At 43.7% G+C, this 20635-nt stretch overlaps 1 protein-coding gene across 6 annotated transcripts; it reads left to right on the forward strand.

Annotated features, from left to right (window-relative positions):
* The first annotated feature begins 747 nt into the window (after positions 1-747).
* On the forward strand, positions 748-12187 carry cnot10 (CCR4-NOT transcription complex, subunit 10). Of its 6 annotated transcripts, none has more exons than XM_079164551.1 (20): positions 748-938; positions 2406-2497; positions 3860-4021; positions 4143-4293; positions 4678-4817; positions 5301-5384; positions 5471-5554; positions 6177-6294; positions 6495-6644; positions 6925-7127; positions 7518-7639; positions 8165-8344; positions 8428-8490; positions 9265-9345; positions 9460-9573; positions 9681-9811; positions 9898-9930; positions 10704-10831; positions 10984-11059; positions 11786-12187. In XM_079164551.1, exons 1-20 carry the CDS (start codon positions 923-925, stop codon positions 11944-11946), a joined length of 2289 nt encoding a protein of 762 aa, XP_079020677.1. In that variant the 5' UTR covers positions 748-922; the 3' UTR covers positions 11947-12187. The 6 variants fall into 6 exon arrangements, with proteins under 6 accessions (XP_079020677.1, XP_079020679.1, XP_079020678.1 ...); XM_079164553.1 differs by having other exon boundaries at positions 10707-10831; XM_079164552.1 differs by having other exon boundaries at positions 4681-4817.
* The last annotated feature ends 8448 nt before the right edge of the window (positions 12188-20635 follow it).

The following is a 20635-nucleotide window of genomic DNA, read 5'->3' on the forward strand; positions in this document are numbered from 1 at the left end:
GTTCACAAAGTCTATAGGCCTACATTTTATTTATTAATTTATCAATTGATGGAAAAAAGACCATGCAAGGTGCCACCTGCTCATCAGGAATATCTAACATTCATTCATAGCGGCAGCAACTTGGGGTTAAGTGTCTTGCCCAAGGACACATCAACATAGCGGAGCCGGGGATCGACCACCGATTCTCTGATTGAAGGACGACTTCGCCCTAAAATAACTATTTGTTTTTCAATACTGTGTTTAAGTAGGTTTTGCGTTACTTGTAGGCCTACTTCACTTGAGTATTTATAATTCATGTTACTTTCTACTTCTATACTTTCAAAGGCAAAGATTGTACTTTTTACTCCTTAACTTTTAAAATGTGATCCAGTATTGGAGATTAAATTATTGGACTCCTCTTGTTTTCTGATCATTTTTTTGTCAGTTCAGCTGACGGGTTTAAATACTACAACTCCCATGAGCCTCGGCCGCCGTTGCTATGTAGAAGAAGCTGGTGAGAGGCAGTGGCGTAACTAAGTACGTTAACTTCCAATTATTTTGCAACTTCCACGTATCTCCAAATGTGTTGATTTTGAATTTGAGTGTGTATGACAGACTGAAGGATGAGAAAACTCTGTGTTCTCGTACGTGGCCGATAAAGGTCATTCTGATTCTGATATATTGTCCTGACACGTCCGTGACAGCAGGGGGCGGTGCTGCTTTAAACCGCGTTGGTTGAAAACTGTCATTAAACGACAAAGAAGAATCTGTTTAGAGCGGACCAGACAGATTTCGGCTAGCCATCTTCTGTGTGAAACACTGGAGATAAACTATTCACGTATAATTGTTTTAACGTTTCATCCGCCGGTCAACTGAATTTGATCTAGTGTAATCTTAACTACAATATATATGATATCTAACTGTCCTTGAAAAGGCCCCAGAAATGGCAGAAAATACAGGTGAGTGGGTTAGCTAGTGCTAGCTGGGTAGCTAGTTATGGTCATTGGAGCTAGCTTTAACCCCTTGAGCAGACGCACTTTTTAATGGAGTCTATCAAATATAAAACTGGTACTATAATTTGAAGGGAATCACTCGTAAACTCAGTAGGTCATTATCTTATGTTGTGCCCTGTAGCCTAACGCTCGCCACCTACGTTAAGTCAACCCTCTTACAGCGCCTGTCCCAGTTATCGTTAGCCTAGCCGAGATGCATGTTGCCTGTGCCTGAAGACACGTTTAGGGAAAACTTAATTCAGAAATGTCGCATTGAAGTGTCTTCCTTACTGGCAAAGCAGCGTTAACGTTGCGAACGTTTTGTTGATCTATTCGGCGTGAATAGAATTGAAGAGTCGAAGGAATATTTAGCTTTATCCCACATGCTTCTGCCAACAGTGAGCAGGCTAACAACATGTTAGCATAACACATTATTCCTGTTAGCATAACATAGTATGCTAACAGTCAACGCTATCAGGGTGAACCAGTCGTCCGGCTGAGATGTTAACGTTACTCAAATAGATTGTTTAGAGATGGATTAAATGCATTCTGAATAATAAAAATGGATCTTAAAGATTTTGTAAACACGATGTTATATCACAGTGAACTGGTTATGTCCGGTGCTATAAAATGTCAGATTTCTTAACGAGGTTCTCAAATTATCCGCCAACTGTCACGTCACGTACACTCAGTTGCCACTTTAAATAGCTACATTGTTGCATCTGCTCCTCAATGCAAAAAAAATAAATACAAAATCAGCCAACAAACAAGTCAATGCACGTGGACATGGTCAAGAGCTTCAGTTGCTGTTCAGCCCAAATTCTCCTGATCTTTATTTGCTCCTCTGAGAGTCTCTGAGAGTTCACAGAGAAAGGTGTGAAAAACAGAAAACTGTCAGTGAGCAGCAGATCTGTGGGTGCTAAATGCCTTGTTAATAACAGGGAACAGAGGCGACTGGACAGATTTGGGTTACAGTGGCTGCAGGCTCACCTTGACTGGACAGTAGAAGATAAAACTGTCTGCCACCTGGTCTAACGAATCTTGATTTCTGCTGCCACGTGCAGATGGCAGGGTGAGAATTTGGCGAGAGCAACTACAGTATAGCAGCAGTCACTAGATCTCGGTCCAATAGAGCACTTTTGGGATGTGGTGGAGCGGGAGGACAAAACTGCAGCCACTGCGCGATGCTATCATGTCAACATGGAGCAGAATCTCTGAGAAGTGTCTCCAGCACCTTGTTAAATCTATTCCACAAAGCAATCGGGGGCTGTTCTGGGAGCAAAGTTGCCCCGTATTAGAAAGGCGTACCTCCTAAAGTGGCAACCGAGTATATTTTCGGTCAATACAGACTGGCCACACAGCTCATCCCAATTGCATTTATATACCTATGTATTGTAAATTTGATTTTTTCCTCTCCTGTTTCATTTCGATCAGAGCAAAACGAGGCGAAGCACGACAACTCATCATCCCCTGGAGTGACGGATCAAGAGAAGGAAATGGCAACCAGCGCTTATGAAGCGTTTTCGGTAAACCGCCTCCTTCTTCTCCGAACATACTCAAGAAAGAAAATCAGAACTTTCTCAAATTGAATAAAAGAAACAGCTAGGCCCAGTGTCAGCGCTTGTTCTCGGCTCCCCGGCTGTAGATGCAACACTTGCAGAAACACAGTTGAGCAACAAGCAGAGGTCAAGATTCACGGAGTTAATCTCCATTTTATAAATGTCTCACTTTGTTTGCCTTCATGGTAATGATATACACCTTGTAAATAAGCTTACTGTTTTTCTGAATTATGATGGGAAATTCAGTGTAATTGGTCAATCAAAAGTATAGATCCGACTGATCCTAGTGATGGCATATGTTAATGGTAATGGATGGTCGCGGCTAAAGTTGATCAAATTACTGCGCTCTACTGCGTTTTGTCCGCTGCGGTGGAATGGTGTGTGAACGTGAAAAAGGATTTGGTCGCACCGAAGTCGCTAAATCTGCGAGGTTCCAACTCTTAATGCCAAGTTCACTCGTTCACACACGCCAACTCTCTTTCTCTACAAAGAGTAGCTCTGTGCTAAACACGACTTTTAGTTTTTCGCCAGCTAAAAATGAATGTGACAAAAGGTCGCCGGCATAAAGTCACATCAGCGGTCACTAATTCATCTTAATTTTGCGAGAAACTTGATGACGGAACGAAATGTAATCCATGCTTCCCAAAACACCCTCTAGATCAGCAAATGTGTATCAATCCACCGAAAATAGTCCCCAAAAGACGCACAATATAAAAAATGAATCTATATATTTGTTAGGTGGTTTTAAAGATCATTAGAAAGCTTGGAGCTGAGAGCCACAGACAGGAAGAAAAATCAGAGTAGAGACACATTACGGATTTTTATCTTCTCATGAGATGGAATAGAATATCACCACACTTATCCTTTAAATTCCTAAAGAAAATAAAGCAAAAAACCTGACATTCCTTCATTGCAGTCAACATGTAGTGTGTGTCTTTGTGACTCATCTTGTCACACACACACACACACACACACACACACACACACACACACACACACACACACACACACACACACACACACACACACACACATACATTATTATTGTGTCCGAACACGGATCAACTCACAGGTTTATTTGAGAATACACCATGGCACGTAAACACTCAGGTCACACGAATGTGTCCATGCTGTGTTCACCGTTTCATCAAAGCGAACTGCAAGCGCTGAGATGTAGCTCGCTGGTGGCGACAGCGAAACATGTCATCAATTGCACAAATCATGGATAGATTTGATTAGCTTGAGTCCAAAAAATAAATAAATGCGAGAACAAATTCCAGATTGCAGGTTGCACATTTGGTGAAACGGTGCCTCCTGTGTTCCTCACAGAGCGGGAAGTACGACGAGTCTCTGAAACAGCTGGACGCCATGCAGGAGCTGAACAAAGAGGACTACAAGATCGCCCTGAACAAAGCTGTCGTGGAGTTCTACAAGAGCAGTCAATCCACCACGGGGACTCTGAAGCAGACCCTCATGGCAATGAAGAACCAGGTAACTGCTGAAACGTGGGTCACATTTTTCTCGTGCTTTGATGTTGCCGCTGAACAGGCGGCACTCTGCTTCTTCGCGGTGTCGCGGGTTTCATCAGACGCTCCTGTCGTCCGTCTCTCAGGTTCACACGTCGTCAGAGGACATCGACGGGTTGGACGACGTTGAAAACAGCCTGCTGTACTATAATCAAGCCATCATCTACTACCACATGAGGCAGTACTCTGAAGCCATCGCCATAGGAGAGAGGCTCTACCAGTTCCTGGAACCGTTTGGTATGTTGTGGTGCTTTACGTGGGTTTTATTTAGGTGATTGGCTGATCAGCAGACAGTTGATCCAGTGCTGCTTTCATCATTTGTCACGGACAAAAAAAACTCAATATTTAGTGATAAAAGACACTCAAATGTAGGAACTTGCTCTTCTTTGAAAACATTGTAAGTGAATACCATTAATTGTTTTGGGATGGCAATTAGCATTTTTAAGGACCCGACTTTGGGACCTTTTTTAAAATCAAAATAATCATTTCCGGAAATATTTAAAAATTAATATTTCTTTTTTTTAAATGGCCTCGACCACACAGCATTGTGGTGAATCCGACAGCGAGTACATGTCTGTCTGTCAGCAGTTTGGCACGGAGTCATTGTGTTATTTGTCCTAGAAGAGAAGTTTGCTCAGGCTGTGTGCTTCCTGCTGGTGGATCTGTACCTGCTCACCTTCCAGCCAGAGAAGGCCCTCCACCTGCTGGCTGTGCTGGACAAACTCTCCACACAAGGAAGCAACAAGAACGGCAAGGGAGAGGTACGCCACTACGCTATGAAAAGAACATTACCAATCATTGCTATACATTATTATTTATTCAAAAAAGAAAGTTCTTTGTATAGCCTCTTTCCCGCTGGACAAAAAACAGTCACTGACACCCACAAACATCTGGCTTTTGTTTTTCGTGGGAATGGTTACAATCTGCAATAATTGACTCGGTAGTCGGCGGTATCGCCTATTTTAGCACGTTTACAAAACCTGCAGTTACACACATATTGTGGTGTAAAGAAGTAAACTGTGTTCGGACCACACTTTAAAAAAAGTGTTTTACTCCGTAATCTAATTTAACAAGCTAATTATCGGAGTTGTGCTACTTGAATGGCTCCAACTGGGAAGAATTCCGTTCTGTAATGAAATTGTGTGCGAGGCCACTGAATAATTAGTCGAATGACTCAGATGTCAAAGGCATGCCGTTTACTGTTTGCATGCCGTTTACTGTTTGCGTGCTGCGCTTGATTCCAGAGCAACAGTTCAAACAAAGACGGAGCAAACCAGAGGGCGGAGTTCACAGCCATGATCGAGGCGGCCAAGTCAAAGATGCACCAGGCAAGAGCTCCGAGCCTTCAACATCCACGGTTCCTCTGGCTCACATTTCACCGTCTGACTGTGACGGACTCTTGTTTCCTTTACAGTACAAAGTGAGAGCCTACATTCAGATGAAATCCTCCAAGGCCTGCAAGAGGGAGATCAAATCGGTGATGAACACAGCGGGGAACGTGAGTCTCGGTGCCGCGTCATCACATTGGTCTAACAGGGATTTTATTTGGGGGAGGGGGCATAAAAAAGGAGCTGTGGGCTACTTTGAGTCAGGAGAATGTTGTAATACATCAAATTCATTGATATTCAATACATTTTGAACATTTTATTATAGATTTTATTTAAATTTCATACATTGATCAACATGATTAGATGCAAAATGTGCTGAAATTTTAAAACACAGAATTCAGTAAACGGATTTCACATGGCCCTAGTCCCTCCCTCCTGAGTGGCAAATAACATGTCGACTCAGTCACCCTCTGCCGCCATGCATTCACATGAAACAAACATTTAGTTTTGACTGCACAGATTAAAAAATAACTTTATTTAGACCACATAGGAATGAACACAAGAATAGCTCAGTGAAGCGATGCTTCGTAAAGCTGCCTTTCAACGGAGAGAGCAGCGCTCTGCATCAGCCGGAGTGACGCTCACCGCGCTGAGCTCGGTGTAAAGAACCTCCACGTCACTCGTCCAACACAACTCCTGCATTGACTGGAGGCCGATGTGTTTCTGAGGAGGATTTAATGGTAGAAGTGTGTCCGTCTCTCTCTGACCCGTGTTTCCTGTCTCCTCCCTCAGTCCGCGCCCTCGCTCTTCCTCAAGAGCAATTTTGAGTACCTGAGAGGAAACTACCGGAAAGCGGTGAAGCTGTTGAACAGCTCCAACATCGCAGAGCATCCCGGACCCATCAAGACGGGTGACAAACCACTGTTACTCTCAAGACTGATGACTGTCTCTGATAAGCCACACAGCTAGTTTTGGTTTGACCTTTGGACCGACTGTTGATGTGTCATTGTTGGCTGAATGCTGCTTCGAAACGTTGCCTTTACGAGAGATGTCACCGCGTTTGATGATTTTTCTGAAATGTGTGCTTGTGTTCCGACTTGTCTCATTCAGGCGAATGTGTTCGGTGTATGTTCTGGAACAACCTGGGCTGCATTCACTTTGCGATGGGGAAACACAACCTCGGCATTTTCTACTTCAAGAAGGCGCTGCAAGAAAACGACCACACCTGCGCACAGCTGGGAGACGGCAGCAGCGGGCAATGTGAGTCACAGCCGTCCAATTAACGATGGATTCCAGCTGGATGTTTGGGGGGAGTTCTCTTCAAAATCTGGCTAAATACAATGTTATTATATCTGGTCACCATTAAAACCAAACTGACTACAGCCTGTCATCCCAAAGGAACATCGGACTTCATTCAGCAATGTTTGAAATAACAAAAATATATTCATACATCGCTACAATTAGAACTAAGGCAGTTGGGAAAACGTATTGTTATATGTAACAAGTCCCCTTTTCCTGTGTCGTTGCCTTGGTTCTCCAGCTAAGAAGTTCACAGGCATCCCCATGTGTGCTCTACTAGCCAACAAGCGCTACGAGCTGCTGTATAACTGTGGTATTCAGCTGCTGCACATCGGCAGGCCTCTGGCAGCGTTCGAGTGTCTGATGGAGGCCGTGCAGGTGTACCACTCCAACCCCAGACTGTGGCTGCGACTGGCCGAGTGCTGCATCTCTGCTAACAAAGGGGTACGACTTGATCCTGATTTCAGTTCAGCTTTGTTTCCATGTTGCAGTGTCTTTTCGGTAGCTCTAGTTTATTTGAACAATTACTTGTTGTTATTTTGCATATTTTTTACATTTTCTGTTAGTATCCGGTATTTGAAAAACCTTGCACTCGAAAAAACAAAAAAATGTGAATTATGTTATGTATATTGGCAGTGTAATATCAGATAATAATGGTTTTGCCACAGTCATTATTCAGTTTTTCTTCAGTGAGGATTTGAAAGCATTGAGCTGCAATGTGAATTTATTTCATTCCCAAATGACCTTTTTAATTCATGATCCTTTCCAGTCCAGCTTTATAAGGCTGAACAGAAAACCACATGAAGTCATTTCATGGTCTGTGTTTGTTTCCAGGGGTCGGAGCAGGAGAGCAAAGGTCTACCTTGTAAAAAAGGAATAGTTCAGTCTATTGTCGGGCAGGGCTACCATCGCAAGATCGTGCTGGCATCCCAGTCCACCCAGAACACTATCTACAGGTCAGTCTCAACGAGTCCATCCCTCGTCCTGAAGTACACAAGTGAAATGATTTTTTACATTCTTTGTCCAGCAGAGGGCATCAGTGCTGCATGGTTAGTTGTTGACGCTGTAATTAATGTAAAGGCTGCTGTTAATCTTGGTTTTCTCCTTTTTAAAGGATTACTTCAGCATTTGCTGTCTCACCAACAGTGAGAAGATCAAGATCAATGTCAAGTCTGTGCATGAACTATGAGGAGAGAGCTAGGTGTCAATTAGCCTAGCTTAGCATAAAGACTGGAAGCAAGGGGAAAGCTGCTGTAATCTGGCTCAAGATCAAAACACACCTACGGTACTTTTTTATGACAATCTTTTTATTTATTTATCTTAAACCAGATTACAGTAGCTGTTGCCCCTTCCTTCCAGTCTTTATGCTAAGCTAGGGGCTAGGCTAGGCTAATTGACATCCAGCTCTAGCTTCATAGTTAATGGGTTAGGGTTAAGCCCAAGCTGAATGTGTGTTTGTGTGTGTGTGTGTGTTTGCACAGTGAGGGCCAATCGGCAGCGATCCCAGTAGCCAGTATGGAGTTTGCAGCCATCTGCCTGAGGAACGCTCTGCTGCTCCTCCCTGAGCACCAGCAGCAGGACACCAAGACAGAGAACGGCTCCAAGAGCTCCAGTCAGTCGGGGAGCACCGAGAGCGGCAGCGAGAACAGCGACGCCTGCAGGTCAGAGACGCACGCCATCTCCATTTATAAACAAACCCAATCTTATGTTGGTCACGTTTTCATATTGCTTATTGTTGTAACAGATGCTGTGTTAGTCCCTGTTCATTGTTTCCCGCTGGGTTGCGGTTCTTCAGGAAAAAGAGTTGGTGAGCACTGGATATAATGATATATATAGATAATCTATAACCTTTCTGACTTCCTGTGGGTCGAGGCTCAACACCTAATCAAATATTAATTGCAATCACAATTTGGGCTTTCCACCATTTAAATGGACAGTATCAAATCAAGAGCTTCTTAAACGAACAGCCTGCCACCAGGGGGCGATCCAGATGTTTTGGCTTCACTTTTTGGGAGCTGCCATGTTGCTGGGCAGCAGCCTCTGATAAACTTTACTGAATGTTGGGCCAAAGTCAAGCGTAGAAGAGTAATACACTGTATGTTACTCATTTTGAAAAGAAAAACAATGCAGCAAATGCAGGTGCAGAAGAACCTTATTTTAAGTCTTATTTTGATACTAAGATTTGTTAATTGGCAGGAATGTAGTGCTCTGTTTATCTCATTTTGGGGACAACATATGGAACAAACTGAGGCTTTTTTTTTTTTTGCACAAAGGGAAGCCTCCTGTGATTAAAGTCATGGAGTGGATTGATGACGCCTGGTCATACTAGGCTGATCCTCAACCAGCTCTACACCACCGCAGCACATGCAGACGAACAGCACCATGCCTTGATAAATGACTACTAGACATAGCATAAATGGTTTTATTACTGAGCAGGCACATGAAAAAAACTGTAAAAAAATAATGATATTGTGATATTAACTTTGGATCAACTGTCAATGATCCCTTGAGATACCGGCCGTACTGTGCCAGAGGGTCGTGGCTCAGTAGAGATGATGTGTGTTGTGGTGATGTCTTGCAGTGGGAAAGGTCAGGAGGCTGATAAGTTCCTGTCTGCTGCTCCGTCGTCTCCTCTCAGAAAACAGGAAGTAGAAAACCTCAGGTAATGACGCTTCTCATTTTCTCTTGTCGCGCACCAAGACGTTATCCGGGAGCCTTGATTAACCCGTAGCACCCAGAGGGCTGTACAGTGATCGGTTAACTGTTTGATGCCTAGGTGCTCCATCCTGGCGTGTAGTGCCTATGTGGCGTTGGCGCTGGGAGACAACCTGATGGCTCTAAACCACGCTGAGAAACTGCTCCATCAAACCAAGGTGTCGGGATCCCTCAAGTAAGTGCCGGGTCCGTTTCTCAAACCCATGCTGTCGGTTCACCTGGCTGTGTTTTTCAGCAGCGTCCCGCTCCACTTTGAGTCACTCGGCTGTCTGGTTTGTTCAGGTTCCTGGGTCACCTCTATGCTGCTGAAGCCCTCATCTCATTGGACAGGATCTCTGACGCCATCGCTCACCTCAACCCGGAGAACGTCAGCGACGTGTCAATGGGGGTCCTGACCAGCGAGCAAGACCAAGGTCTGTTTGTGTTGCACATTACCTAACGAAACGTCCGATTGTCTCCTTTTTTTTTCTTTAACACTCGGGTTTGTTTTTGTCAACAGGGTCCGACAAAGGAGACGAGTCTGCCGAGTCCTGTGAGTCCACCTTGTTTAAACCTTTATTATCTATAGGATATTTAAACAATAATAATGGATATTAAAGTTAGATAATATTAATATTCTGCCAGCAGGGCCGGTTCTAGCGTCATGGGGGCCCCAAACTTTTTACACATAACAAAAATATTTTAATTTAACTGAGCTGCATTGACAAATGTCACAATCTAATCAAAGATGCAAATTATGAAAAACAAAGCAATAAATTGACTTTGGCTTCTATCGAGGTTTTTGAATGTAGCTTTATGTCTGTTGTCATATTTTATGATGTCAATACCCTTAAAATCCTTATTTTGAATAAAGTAAATCATCAGATTAAATGTTTTATTTTTTACTAAATCAACTTTCTTTAATAAATATAACTAGTCAGTGCCTCCATTTGTGTGCGGCAAACTTAAGAAAAAGTGTTTTTTAAATGGCAAAACACCATCAAATGTCACATTTCACCAATCCTTTTACAATACATGGTGACTGTCCCACGAGTCTGAACCAATCCTACAGTCAGCCCTGTATTCTTAGTCCCAAAACATATTTAAACCAATAATATTAGTGAAGTCTGATCTTTATCTGCAATTAAATAGAAGAAGAAAAGATGTGCAGCATTCAAACCTCAACGTACTGTAACGATTCGGTACAGCACTACACAAGTATAGGTATCAAGGATACTACTATAACGTGTGTGTGTGTGTGTGTGTGTGTGTGTGTGTGTGTGTGTGTGTGTGTGTGTGTGTGTGTGTGTGTGTGTGTGTGTGCAGCAGGGAAGCAGACTCCCCTGTGTTACCCCAGCAGTGTGACAGCAGCTCGGGCCATGATGCTCTTCAACCTGGGCAGCGCCTACTGTCTGAGGAGCGAGTACGAGAAGGCCCGCAAGTGTCTGCAACAGGTAACCATGACTACAGCAGGTCCCATTCAAGTCCATCAAACACAAAGCTTCTCTTAAACATCTTTTCTTGACCTTCTTTTGAAAACGCAGTTGGACTAAACAACAATGTCACGGTGAAGTCCGTCGGTAGTGATTGGTGTTGTCTTCCTCAGGCTGCGTCTATGGTGAACACCAAGGAGATCCCGCCTGAAGCCATCCTGCTGGGAGTCTACTTAGAGCTACAGAACGGTCAGACCTCCCACAGACACCAGCCGTGTTCCCATTCACGTATCGTCATGCCACATTTAGAAGTTTCTCATTAGACGAGCTGTGTGGGAAAGCAACAACACCATAAAACGTCCTCAATCGCAAAAAAACGTTTTTACGCTCGCGTGAGGTGTTTTCTTTGCTGAATATATTCGGCCGGTGCGAACATTTAACTGGCATCAGCTGTTTCTGCTGTCGCCGTCTTCTTGAATATTCCCATATTGTGCGAATGTTTCTCTATACAGCAGGGAACACTAGCCGGTATGAGAGAACAATGCAAACTTGCCCAACTGAAACAAGTTCCTGAAGACCTCCATGTTTCTTTCGTAGACGGTTAATGTTTCTAGTTCACAACTTCTTCTTCTTCTTCTTCTTCTTCTTCTCTGTTTGTTCTCTGGACTGTTCTCGTGGACAGGAAGTTGTTTCCTCATTCTTTGACTCCGATAGCTTTTTATTTAAACCCTCATTTTGTAAAGTTGTACTTCTGAGGAACTTTGCTTCTTTAATGAGGTGAAGTAAAGCACCGCTTTGGACCAAAGGTCCGGCACCATAACGACGTTGCTATCACAGATTTCAAACTGCTCCGAGCTGTCGGCTCTCCGAACACTTCACCTGGCCGTACTGATGTGGGTTGTTACCAGTATTCTCTTTGTTTAGTATGTGAGGAGTCGGGGAGCTAAACCCCGTATCTGTGTCGTGCGTCCTCAGGCAACACCCAGCTGGCCCTGCAGATCATCAAACGGAACCAGCTGCTGCCCACGGTGGTCCAGAGGGTTTCCCCAGAGTCCCGCAAGAAACCCGTCCAGCCCTTCCAGTCCGTCCAGCCCATCCAGCTGCCCTCTCCCTTCACACAAGTTCAGCGCAAATGAGCCACCTCTGACTACCCCCCCCCCCTTCTCCTCACCACTCCACTCCACACACAACACACCCACCCCTCTCTCCCCCCAACCCCCCCCCCCGACGAGCCTTGGTATTTATAAAGCTGCTTCCCCTCAGCATCAGGAGCCGTTTGAAATGCTGGTGTGGCTGCTGACCGATGAGAGTAAATTCAGCTGCAGCGGTAACTGGACTGAGACCAGCTGACAGTTTATTTCCATTTGAATGAGGAATCCGTGTGTTGTCTGAACAATGAAAATAAATTTTATTTACTGTATGCCATGTGTGACTCTTTCTTTAGTTGTTTGCTAGGCAGACTGTGGAAGTCACTGTGGACTGACTGTAAATGTAGTAAAAGGACATTTAACAAAATGAAGTAAGTACCGAGCTTCTTATAGAATAACTATTTATAGAGCAGCGTTTTTATAATACAAAACAACTAATAACATTAAATGCAATCACGGACATAAAATATCAAACAAGATGAAATAATTTAAAGTTAAAAGTAATACTAAGTTAAGGAAAAGTCATAAGATTAGTGCGTTTTAAAAAAAAGACAACAGGATGCTGAGGGCCCGAGCAGCAAAACCTTTAGTGTCAGGACTCTAGAACCATCGCTGAGGATCTCGAGCAGGTCACAGGTGGAGGCAGGAGCCCGACGCGGCTCTAAAAACAAGCAGTAAAATGTTCCTCATCTTCTGTTTAAACTAGACACTCCAAGCTCCACCTTATCAGATACCGTTACCACTGTTTTTAAGTTCCATTCTGTCAAAGTATTCCGTCATTTTCTTTACTAAACCCTCTTGTTCCTATTGTTGGTGTCCTTTTGTTCTAATGAATGTATAACCTCAAGTCTCCACACTGTAATGCACGATCATGTTATTCACGTCTCTTTTTTTCAGGACAAACTGGGCTATTAGAATATTATGCTACAGTGATGTCACATCAATGTCAACATGGTGATGTCATAAATACTGGCGGTCAGGAACAAAACAAACAGATCAAAAACTTTTTGTTACAGAAGCCAAAGAAAACGTGTAAAACCTAACTGTACGGAGTGTTCAGTACGACCTGAGTGCACGCCTTACACTGCTTTATGATTATGTATTACACTACATACTCGCCATGTTCTACTCTTTTGCTGCCCAAACAGCACCGACCTACATAATAATAGGATGGGGGGATGAGATCAGCACAGTTACGCACACGGGCCCGATCAGTTATTAGTTTTGTAAAGTCTCTAATAAAATGGGACGCTCCAGGCACCGCGCAGAGATGGGCAGTATTTCTATTACTTGTAATTGAAATACGTATTTCAATTACTTTTGAGTATTTTGTAATTTGTATTTGATAGGGCCGATTAAAAATCTAACGTAATTTGTAACAAAATACTTTAGAGTGGAGTAATTTTGTATTCAAAATACTCAAAATACTTTCTCCATGAATCAAAAAACAGTTCACGAGTTCAGTCTTCAGATCTTCAAGTTCAACGGATTGTCTGTCAAGTAAAATATAGTATCTGAGTGTGACAGATGTCAACAAGCTTGATGTATAATTTATGTCTGGGTCTGGCTACATAGCCTATTGTATATACATGGTGATGGTTATAATATCAAGCTAGCGATCGATGCTAACATGCTAGCGATCGATGCTAATATGCTAATGACGCTAGCATGCTGTCTAGGCTAGTGCATAGCCAGTGTTTAGCAAGTTAACTTATCAGTCGAGTAGCTAGCTATTTAAGCAATGTTCTGCCCTGAATAAGTTAACTGTTAAATCTGTTTTCATTGTTTCATGCATAAATATGTGGCGCTTTTATTTTGACACCTGTAATGAAGCAGGAAGTGAGAAACAGGAAGTAGGAAGTTGAGAGCTGTAAACTGCAGAGAACATGGTCGCAGCCGTGTGGTATCCCATGTTTAATCCACAGTAATCCTTCACCTGAATTCCTCAGAAAGCAATGTCTGTAAGTGTTTTATGTTCTTAGTGTGTTGAATAAGTAAGAATGGTGACTTTTGTTAGGTAAATGTGAACATAAGGCTGTTTATATTTATCTGTTATTCATATTGCAGTCAACTAAGATGTTTTGTATTTTCTTTTCTAGTTTCACTCTGATTCAACGTTGTCAACCTGATTAATATGTACGGAATCAATAAAGGAGCAGGCACGCTCGCATTCCTGGCTCTTGAAAAGGAGTTTGGCTGGCTGTTTATCTATGTTAACACTTAGGAAGTAAAACACATAGAGAGAACAGTACAGTGAAAAGACAGACTATCAGAGGGATTCGTTAGCATCAATTATGGAAGACCAGTCTTCAGAAAAGGATGACAAACGGTCATCAGTGTCAAGATCTTCTTCTAAGAGTTCAATGGCGAGCGCTGCTGCTAGAGCGAGAGCCACAGCTGAAGCTGCACGCACCAGAGTCGCATTTGCACAAAAGGAGCTGGAACTGAAAAAACAAAGAGCCACATTAGATTTGGAACTGGAAGCACTGGAACTTGAAAAAGCAGCTGCTGTTGCAAATGCAGAGGCAGACGTTTTAGAGGCTGCTGCAGGTAGAGCATGTGAGGATGTGCAAAGTGCTAGGAGCAGCATCTCACCAGAGACAATCCGACAGCAAACCGAGGCGTATCTGCAACATCAGGCTCAGGAGGACTTCGACTCTACCACATCTCCTCCTGATACATCGCTTCCTTTCCACATCAAAGTGCCATCGCCATCAGTGAAACAGGAAGCGGCTGAAATAAATCCTGCATACAACCATAACGTCTCGCCCACAATGCCAAGGCGCACTCAGCGGACTGAGTACTTGTCAGCATCAGGACACCAGAGACACCTGCCAGAGCATCCCATCTCACACCCTCTCTCCTGCAACGTGATCAATCAGGGGCAGGACTCCTCTTCATTCAAGCACGTGAGTCATCCAGCCCATTTTCCTAAGAACAACACGCACGACTCTGTTATTACTCCAGCTGCCAACATGATAGACTTTGCCAAATATCTGGCCCGCAGAGAGTTAGTAACCACAGGGCTCAGTAAATTCGATGATCGCCCCGAGAGCTTCAGAGCATGGCAGTCTTCCTTTTTCAATGCAACTCAAGGCTTAGAGCTAACAGCCAGTGAAGAGTTAGATCTGTTGGTAAAATGGCTTGGAAAAGAATCTTCTGAACATATTAAGAGACTTCGAGCTGTCTACGTTACCAACCCACAAGCCGCACTTCAGTTGTCTTGGACAAGACTTCAAGAGTGCTATGCAACCCCTGAAGTGATCGAGAACGCACTATTTAAGCGGCTAGACAGCTTTCCTCGTCTCACATCGAAGGAAAATATCAAACTAAGAGAACTTAGCGACTTACTCATGGAGCTCCTTTCTGCCAAAGAGGATGGTTACTTACCTGGTCTTAGTTACCTTGACACACCCCGTGGCATTAAACCAATTGTAGAAAAGTTGCCCCCCAATCTACAAGAAAAGTGGCTTTCTGCTGGTTCAAGCTACAAAGAACGCCATAGTGTTTGCTTTCCACCATTCTCTTTCTTTGCTGACTTTGTACACAGACAAGCCAAGGCCAGAAACGATCCAAGCTTTGTTTTAACAGAGAACAGCCGCACTCATTACCACAGTGAAAGACCGATAACCAGGCAAGATGGAATGAAGGCTGCCATATCTGTCCATAAGACCGACGTGTCCACTACAGCAGAGTCAAGCTCAATGCATGGAGCTCATACAACTAAAAATGGCAGCTACGATGCAGCCAAGTACTGCCCACTTCACAATAAGTCTCACCCCCTAGAAAAATGTAGAGCCTTTAAAATGGAGCCACTGGCAGAACGCAAAAGGTTACTAAGGGAGCACAGGCGATGTTTCAGGTGCTGCTCTACAACTCATATGGCCAGGGAATGCACAGTGGAGCTAAAATGCAATGAGTGTGAGAGTAACCGACACATCACAGCTATGCATCCGGAAACCACTTTCTCACCAGTGATGTCTCCGACAGCAGAGTCGGACATCAAGCAGCGAAGCAGCGACCCTCCAGAAGTGACGTCAAAGTGCACCGAGGTCTGCGGAGAAGGTCTTCATTCACGATCTTGCGCAAAGATAAGTTTGGTACGTGTTTTTCCACAAGGACAACGAGAGCACTCAGTCAAGATGTATGCCATCATTGATGACCAGAGCAATCGTTCACTGGCCAGATCTGAGTTTTTCCAGCTTTTTGGTATTCAAGGTGGACTTTCTCCGTACCTGATGAGAACTTGTGCTGGTACCACTGAAATGGTTGGAAGGAAAGCAGTCGGTTTCCAGGTAGAGGCAATGAACGGAGAACTGTGTTTTGACTTACCGCCACTTATTGAATGTAACGAGATCATGAGCAACAGATCAGAAATCCCCACACCAGAGGCTGCTCTTTTCCATGTTCACTTGAAATCTGTGGCGCCGCACATTCCCCAGCTCGATTCTGAAGCACAGATCCTCATGTTATTGGGAAGAGACCTTATTCGTGTTCACAAGGTCAGACAACAAATCAACGGGCCCCACAACGCACCCTTCGCCCAGCGTTTGGATTTAGGGTGGGTGATAGTAGGGGAAGTTTGCATTGAAAGTGTCCACAAGCCCACGGTAGCTGTCTTCAAAACTAATGTCCTGCAGAATGGACGTCCATCTTTTCTGACACCATGTCAGAATCACATCCGCGTCAAAGAAAAACCAAGCTACGGCGGGGAGCAGAGCCTACCCGCCGAAGACAAACTTGGATCAGGTGTGTTCATTAATACAGAAAATGATAACAAACCTGCCTTGTCTTTTGAAGATGAGACATTCCTGAAAACCATGCAGGAAGAGTTTCACAGAGATGAGCAAAACAGCTGGGTTGCTCCCCTGCCATTCAGGTCACCCAGAGCATGCCTTCCAAACAACCGTGTTCACCGTATACGCCAGACAACTTCTCCTAAACAGTGGCACCATGTGCCAACAGATCAAAATCCAGCTGATCTGGCCACCAGGTCTGTGCCCGCATCACAGCTCATCGACACAATGTGGTTTACAGGACCAGACTTCCTTCACAAACCACTTCCGCCTGATACGGATGAGTCTTTTGAGATGGTGGATCCTGAAACAGATGTAGATGTGAGACCTCAACTGACCACCCTTGCTACTCACATAAGCGAAGGTAAACTTACCACAGAAAGGTTCCAACGCTTCTCCACTTGGGACTCTTTACTGAGAGCAGTTTCCTTCTTGATCCATCAAACTCGTTCACACAAGTCGGACTTGACAGACGCATGCAAAAAATGGCATCAGTGCAACAATCCACGTACTCAAGAAGAGTTGGCAAAAGCAAAGCTGGTTATACTCAAGTCTGTCCAAAAGGAGGCTTATCCAGAGGAGTATGTTGCACTACAAGAGAACAGAGCAGTCTCAAGATCAAGTGCAATCCTGGATCTCGATCCTTTCATGTGTGATGGTCTCTTGCGGATTGGAGGACGTCTGAGACATGCACCGATCGATTCTGAGGTGAGAAATCCAATCACTCCCAAAACAAAGTCATGTCACAAAACTACTGGTGAGTCACTACCACACAAAAGTGGCACATCAGGGCCGACAATTCACAGAAGGGGCAGTCAGGGCTGCTGGCCTATGGATTGTTGCTGGCAAGAGGCTGATCAGTTCAGTCCTTCATCACTGCGTCACCTGCCGCAAACTAAGAGGAAAGCTTGAGGTCCAAAAGATGGCAGACCTTCCCCCAGAACGTCTAAACTCATCCCCACCATTCACGTACGTGGGACTGGATGTTTTTGGACCCTGGAATGTGGTCACCAGACGCACCAGAGGTGGTGCAGCTCAGAGCAAACGGTGGGCTATCCTTTTTACATGCATGAGTACCAGAGCTGTGCATGTGGAAGTGATAGAGTCCATGGACTCATCCAGTTGCATCAATGCCCTGCGAAGGTTTTTTGCTGTAAGAGGGCCAGCGAAGCAACTGAGGTCAGATAGAGGTACAAACTTCGTTGGAGCCAGTTTTGAACTGGGCATGGGACGAGAAGTTCCAAGTCAAACCAATGTGCTAAAGTACCTTCGAGAGAATGGTTGCACATGGGAGTTCAATCCCCCACACGCATCTCACATGGGTGGCGTGTGGGAACGTATGATTGGTGTCACCCGGAGGATTCTCGACTACCTGTTGCTGCAAACCAAGCGTACTTCCCTGACTCATGAAGTGCTTTGTGCATTGATGGCAGAGGTTTCGGCCATCATCAATGCGAGACCACTAGTCCCTGTCTCGTCTGATCCATCTTCACCAGTACTGCTGACCCCTGCTATGCTTCTAACTCAAAAACCAGGTCTGACCGCTCCAGCCGGCAGTTTCGAGAAAAAAGATCTCTTCAAGTGTCAGTGGAGACAAGTACAAGCACTAGCCAACGAGTTTTGGACCCGATGGAGAAATGAATATCTCCACACCCTTCAGCCGAGGCGCAAGTGGCACACAGCATCACGGAACCTGCAGGTTGGAGATATTGTGCTAATGAAACAGAGCCAATCACCTCGCAATGAGTGGCCAATGGGACTGGTCACTTCAACCCTCCCAAGCAGTGATGGGAAGGTCCGCAAAATCGAAGTCAGGACGACGTCACAAGGCAAAGTAAAGACACTCTTAAGGCCCATCTCTGATGTTGTCCTGCTCCTGACAAAGGACAGTCAGGAGTCAAGTAAGGACAATTGAAGCTTAAGTGGCATATGTAAATGCCAGACGGGGAGTGTTCTGCCCTGAATAAGTTAACTGTTAAATCTGTTTTCATTGTTTCATGCATAAATATGTGGCGCTTTTATTTTGACACCTGTAATGAAGCAGGAAGTGAGAAACAGGAAGTAGGAAGTTGAGAGCTGTAAACTGCAGAGAACATGGTCGCAGCTGTGTGGTATCCCATGTTTAATCCACAGTAATCCTTCACCTGAATTCCTCAGAAAGCAATGTCTGTAAGTGTTTTATGTTCTTAGTGTGTTGAATAAGTAAGAATGGTGACTTTTGTTAGGTAAATGTGAACATAAGGCTGTTTATATTTATCTGTTATTCATATTGCAGTCAACTAAGATGTTTTGTATTTTCTTTTCTAGTTTCACTCTGATTCAACGTTGTCAACCTGATTAATATGTACGGAATCAATAAAGGAGCAGGCACGCTCGCATTCCTGGCTCTTGAAAAGGAGTTTGGCTGGCTGTTTATCTATGTTAACACTTAGGAAGTAAAACACATAGAGAGAACAGTACAAAGCAACTTCACGTGGAGAATCTCCAGAAACTGAGCAGAGTGGATCTGCTTCTGTGTTGAAGGCATAATTATATGAAATGTTCTTATTGTAGAACATATGATGTGTCTACTGAACTAATCTACATCAAATTATTTTTATTAAACATGTTTCTTTTTGTTAACTTGTTTAGAACTTTTCTTCTTTTAGTATACAAGTGTTCATGACAATACAATCTTAAACTGCCTTTAAATATTAGTCTTGGCCAACCAAAGTCCAAAGAACCTGAAATGTAGAGATGAGTTGTTGATGAGAACATGTTGGTTAGATGTCTTTAGGAGAAGATATATCAACCAACATACTGTTGTCTGAGTTGCAGGGGAATGTGTCACAGACTTTCAGATGTGAAATAACTAAATAACATTACAATGAATGAGAGAGCTTTAGGGCTCGCTTAGTGTTTGGAGCTAAGTTGTATTTCCTAAACGTGCAAAAGGACTAAATATCTGTTTTAAGTTATCAATTGTGTATCAGAAGGCACATTTGTGAGGCTTATAAGGACTTAAGTGTGAAATGTTTGCCTAAAGCAGAACAGCTGGAGGTTAGAGTGGGTGACATCAGCTGCTCCGCTATCGCCCCCTTCTGGCTTGGGCCCCGTTCCTCGTACGTGGTTCAACTAAGTCGATCAAATGTCCTATTATCCAGCTTAAATTGGGAAAATGTATAGGTTAATTTTAAGTGCCTCATCACCCCAATCAATCAGATGATAATTCTTTAAATGTGCTGCTGGCAGTAGGCTTAATGGAATGCTTCATCCAATGAGATCTTATAGCGAAAATTATTATCTCAACTCTTTCAGAATAAGTAGATAAAAACAAGCCCAAAGAGGATCTAACTGATACGAATTAATAGATACTTATGAGGATATATGTACTGTATGCGCTTATGTATCATGTACTATATATATGTGTATATACATGTATGTGTAGTTTACCATATACAACTAGGAGTTTGAATATGCGTGTGCGAATCTGTGTATGGGCGTATCAGTATATGTATTATTCATAATCAGTAATTCAATCAATTGAAGCAGTGAAAATAAATTATGTGTGATTCTCTCTATTCTTATCATGAGTCCACCTTAATCATTTTCTACAATAATGATATGCTATGGTGTACTAATATTACTGTCATATAATTATGAGTGCTTTCAACCATCATGTAGTTGCAACCCAGCTATCAAGAGGACATGGGAGCGAGTAAAAACTAAGCACTAAAACATTATTCAGAATGGTGAGTCAATATGAAGGCAAATCACTGTCAAAATCCGAGAGCGCAAATGAGCGCAAATGAGATCCATGCGCGATATCAAACAGCCGCGCTGTTACTTTGACGAGCGCTTTTATATCACTCAGCGAGCAAAAGTCCGTCTCTCGCTCGTGA

Source organism: Pholis gunnellus (assembly GCF_910591455.1).
Source record: "Pholis gunnellus genome assembly, chromosome: 8".
In the NCBI taxonomy this organism is placed as follows: Eukaryota; Metazoa; Chordata; class Actinopteri; order Perciformes; family Pholidae; genus Pholis; species Pholis gunnellus.